This window comes from Callorhinchus milii, unplaced genomic scaffold (assembly GCF_018977255.1).
Source record: "Callorhinchus milii isolate IMCB2004 unplaced genomic scaffold, IMCB_Cmil_1.0 Scaffold18, whole genome shotgun sequence".
NCBI lineage: Eukaryota > Metazoa > Chordata > Chondrichthyes > Chimaeriformes > Callorhinchidae > Callorhinchus > Callorhinchus milii.
Window position 1 is genome coordinate 3,636,495 of NW_024704759.1, and position 5,024 is coordinate 3,641,518.

The 5,024-nt window shown below is 49.7% G+C and overlaps 1 protein-coding gene across 1 annotated transcript; it reads right to left on the reverse strand.

The window, feature by feature from the left end:
- Positions 1-259: 259 nt before the first annotated feature.
- On the reverse strand, positions 260-3,772 carry LOC103172063 (vesicular inhibitory amino acid transporter). The gene is made up of 2 exons (XM_042341854.1): positions 3,309-3,772; positions 260-1,557 (listed from the first exon to the last, which is right to left on the reverse strand). The coding sequence occupies exons 1-2, from the start codon at positions 3,696-3,698 to the stop codon at positions 334-336; spliced, it is 1,614 nt and encodes a 537-aa protein (XP_042197788.1). The 5' UTR covers positions 3,699-3,772; the 3' UTR covers positions 260-333.
- Positions 3,773-5,024: the final 1,252 nt, after the last annotated feature.

Genomic DNA, 5,024 nt, shown 5'->3' on the forward strand with positions numbered 1-5,024 from the left:
ACCTCCCGACGTGAAAGGCATTTTGCATTGTATTGTAATTTTTTTTTGTGTGTGTGTGTGTGTGTGAGAGGGGGAGGAATTGGGTGATTGATGCTGTATTTTTGCGTATTTTGGGGAAACACTTAAGAATTGTGAATGGGTGAGGGTATATTTTGGTTCGCGTGGAAAAAAACACTTAACGATTGTTTTTAAATTTCATGTTAACCCCATCCCTTCTCTCTCTCTCTCTCTCCCCCTCTCTCCCTCTCTCTCTCTCTCTCTCTCTCTCTCCCCCTCTCTCTCTCTCTCCCTCTCCCTCTTGGGCTCTGTGCGAGAAAGAACCTATTTCGTGCGTTAAAAGGCGCGGTTGCTCGAGATGTTTTGAGGGATGGGGGGCAAACGCACGGGATTGAAAGCTTCGAACAACCCCTCCATCGAATGGATGAAGCCGGACACGCTGCAGATGGAGCCTATCACGAAGATGGAGACATCGAAAAAGACGTGGTGCCATTGGAGTTGTCTCCACTGCAGTTTGAGGTGAAAGAGACTCGGTAGAAGAAAGCAGAGACCCGCTCCGGTTAGGCTTCCAGTCAGCCCCATTAATAGGGCGAAATGGGGGATGTAGATAGCCATGAGCAAGGTTGACACCACCAAAACACAGCGCAAGGCCAGACTCCAGGACTTGATCCTCCCATCCACCCCGTAGCAATTGGGAAACAGGGCCATACTCCCTTCTTGGAAGAAGGATTTCTCGAAGACCTCCACAGCCGCGAAGAAGGGGAGAGGGTAGGACAGCAGGGCTTTGGCCACCAGGAAGAGGTTGACCACCGCCCTGATGGTGGTGGGCAGGTTGTCGGTGATGACCTCTTCCGTCTGATCTGCCCAGGTCAGGTAAGCCACCAGAGCGAAAAGTCCCTTGAGGATGCAAGCCGCTATGTGGGTCCAATTCATCATGCTGTGGAACTCTTTGGGCTGCTTCATGTTGCCCTCCAGGGAAGGTAGGAAGATCTGCGAGGTGTAGCTGAAGACGATGATGCCGATGGAGATTGGGAACTTCTTGACGTCGATGTAGAACTTGACCTTGTCCCAGGCCCAGTATCTGGCCCTGGAGAGGCAGTAAGCGATCACTAGGACGTTGATGACGAAGTGAGCCAAGGTGCAGAGCAAACTGAACTTGGAGACGGCCTTCAGGTTTCTGAGGAACGCGCAGGGGAGCAGGAGAGCGGCTGAGAGGATGGACCAAGACTTCTGTGAGATGGGCAGAGTTTCGAAGCTGTTGTACATGAGGTTACCGCTCACCACGACGTACAGAACGCAGGTCATGACCAGCTCGATGAGCTGCGCCACGTTCACCACGACCCCCCCCAACCTGGGGAAGCGAGGGGAGCAGCAGGCGTTGGCAATGTCCACGTAGGTGTCCCGCACCCTCACCAACTGGCCGTCCTCGTTCTCCTCGTACAGGCAGGCGATCAGGATCTTCCCCGTGTAGCAGCACACCACGGCGGCGAAGATGATGAGGAACAGTCCCAGGTAACCTCCGTGTAGGATAGCGTAGGGTAAACCCAGCACAAACATCCCCTGAAACACACACACACGCACACACACACGCACACACACACACACACGCACACACACGCGCACACACACACACACAAACGCACACAAACGCGCACACACACACACACACACACACACAAACGCACACAAACGCACACACACAAACGCACACACACACACACACACAAACGCACACACACACACACGCACACACAAACGCACACAAACGCACACACACAAATGTACACACACACGCACACGCACACAAACGCACACACACACACACAAACGCACACACACACACACACACACACGCGCACACACACACACAAACGCGCGCACACACACAAACGCACACAAATGCACACACACGACACACACAAACGCACACGCACGCACGCACACACACACGCACACACGACACAGGGTGAATGAATACACACGCCTCTCCCCTTCTGCGAGACAGAACCGATTTAAAAGGCGTTGCGGGAGTGTAAACCGATCGTCGGGCGCAGCGAAAATTGCGCTGTTTCTTAGAATTCGATGCGGCGGTTAATAACATCGTTAATAATCCGCGCATTCGCTCTCATTTGCCCATCGACTCAAAGCACTCCCCCCCCCTCCTCCCCCAACCCCCCCCCATATAATTATCACATCGTATATCTGCTGAGAGATTCAGCCCAATTTTCGGCCTCTGTATTTATTCATTCATTTATCTCTTCATTATTTGTTAGAAGTCTAATTTTGCGACAAATATTTGTAAATTAATAAATGTGTAGATATTCGATAGTTATCATTCGGCCGCCGCGTTTCTCCCCCCAAAATACACAGTCACTCCACTTTGCAGTATAATCCTGTGAAGCGCTTTGAGACGTCTATGGCAATCCATCCACGCAAAGATTATTATTATTATTATTATTGATGCGTATATATATATATATATATACACACATAACACCATTAAAAAAAATCTACACCGACAACAATCGGCAATCGGTCGTTTGCAGTGCGTTAATTATCGCATCGGATCCGTTAAGAAACAGCGCGAATTTTTTTCGGACGTTTAAACAATTCGAGAGAAAACAAAATAGGATTCCGAAAAAAAGAAAGAAAGAAAGAAAGAAAGAAAGAGAGGTACACAAGAGTGCAATAATCGGCGCTCGGTAAGGAGTGCGCATCGCATTAAATGATGCGCTTATTTCACCGCTGTTCTGATCATTTTGGACCATTTTTTGGACCATTAAAATCAAATTGCGCGCAATATAGGTGTTGCACATTGCGCGGCGCTTCGCAGCCGACGATTTGGCGTTAGTAGAAAATGCGTCGGGTTTCGGTGACACCGCACGAACCCGCGTTCCCCACCACCGCACATCGGGATTGCCGCAATTTTTAAGGTTATAATGGGTTTTAACATCGCGCTGTGGCGGTCCCGCACAGTCACTTTATTCCAACTCCCTCGTCACTTATTGCTTATTGAGAGGACACATCGAATCTGTTAAGAAACAGTAGTAGTAGTAGCAGTAGTAGTAGTTTTTTTTTTTGCCTTTACCCCCCCCCCCCCCCCCCCCCACCCCACCCCACCGTGAAGGGGAAAAAGGGGGGGGGGGGGTCAAGAGTTAACGGAGTCGGGCGTTCGCTCGCGGGGGAGCGACAGCGTTAGCGAAAGGCGCGGATTTGCACGAAACGCTGACCGGCGATAAAAAGCGCAGAGAGATGCGTGGAACGAAAAAAAATAATAATAATAATAATAATAATAATAATAAGACCGGTACCTGAATGGCGTTAGTCACATTCCACCCGGCTTCCCAGGCTGTGATCTTGGGTCTGTCCTGAGCTGCCAATTCCGAGCACATCGCCGCGTCCTTCGAGGCTGAAGTCGGGGGACCGGTGCCATCTCTCTGGTAGTGCACGTCCCCCTCCACCCCGTCTCCCTCGCCCTCTCCCCCTCCCTCGCCGTCCACCGAGTCGGACTTGAGGACATCCATCTGCAAGCCCTGCCTGTGCTCGTACTCCAAGTCGTCGCACTGGGCAAAGCCGACCGCCTCCTCGCCCGTGGCCGCCTGGAACCCCATCCTGGCGAACACGCCGCTCACTTTCGCTTGCGATTTGTTGGACACGGAGGTGGCCACGTTGGAGAGCTTGTTCCTGATCAGCATCGCCATGGCGGGTGGCTTGTGTGGGATAACTCGACGCGTGTGTGTGTGGTGTGTGTGTGTGTGTGTGTGTGGTGCGTCCGCGTGTGTGTGTGTGTGTGTGGTGTGTTCGTGTGTGTGTGTGTGTGGAGTAATTTTAACGATCCAGGCTTTGTGTGTGTGTTTGTGTGTACCTGTGTGAAAAAGCGTCGGAAGCTGTTATGAACCCCTCCCCCACCCCCCACCCCCCAAAAAAAATAATAATAATATTACGGTAACGATGTAATGCTATCTCCAATTCTTACTGAAAGTGTGCCTTTCCTTCGCTTGGTTCCCTGGGATCATGACAGCCTCCAAACTTGCAGTCTATGGCTTGGCATCGTGCATCTTCAACTGGGCTCCTCTTCCCCAGGAAGAAAGAAGGGGAAAAAATCACCTGGGATTGAAGCTGAATTTCTCTCTCTCTCTCTCTCTCTCTCTCTCTGTAGATGTTCTCTCTGCTCCCAGTCAGAGCCGCCAAGCTTTCAACCCAGAATGATGTCTGCTCTGCTGCCGAGAGCCTGGGGGGGGAGGGAGGGAGGGAGGGAGGGGGGGGCAACACAGATGAAAAGCGACGTGATGTGCAACTGGCAACGCAGAGCAGAGCTGTGCCCAACCACCGGCTCCAAACGCGCGTACATCTCATCCCATCCCATCAACCGCCAAAGGTTCGTGTTATTATCCGCGTGGGAGGGGCACCCGAAAAATCTCCTCTTTTTTTTACATTTAAAAAAAATGTCCGAAACCGAAAGGATAATCGCGGAAAACTGTGTTGATTCCCATTGTTATTATTGTTAATTATACTATGAATCCCATTATTATAACTAATAATAACACGGTTGCGTTGTATGCCCAATGCAAGGGTTATAGCATGAACAGCTAAATCTAGTTTACTAGTGTTAATATTAATAATAATATAATTGCATTGTATAGAAATGCAAATAAAAGGATTATTCGTATTATTGACACTTGCATAAATAATAGCACAATCTAGTCTACTAATGGAGTAGAGGTGGAGTAACTAATATTTTACCCTAGTTTTGTGTAACTTACATGTACATCCAAGCTCCCATTGTAACGCCTAGATAGAATTTGGGTTGGTTTTATTAGTATTTATATGTTAAACATACCTTATTGTGCAGATTTGCTGTCAGTTGGTATATACTCTGGACATCTTTGATGTGTCTGTGCGGTACAATCGCCCGATCCTTGTGATGTGGAACCGCTTCTTGGCGTCTTTTCTGTAACAAGTTCCACCCAGTTTGGACCGCAGTGGCTTCGGATCTCACGTATCCGGATCCGCATGCAAATGGTTTG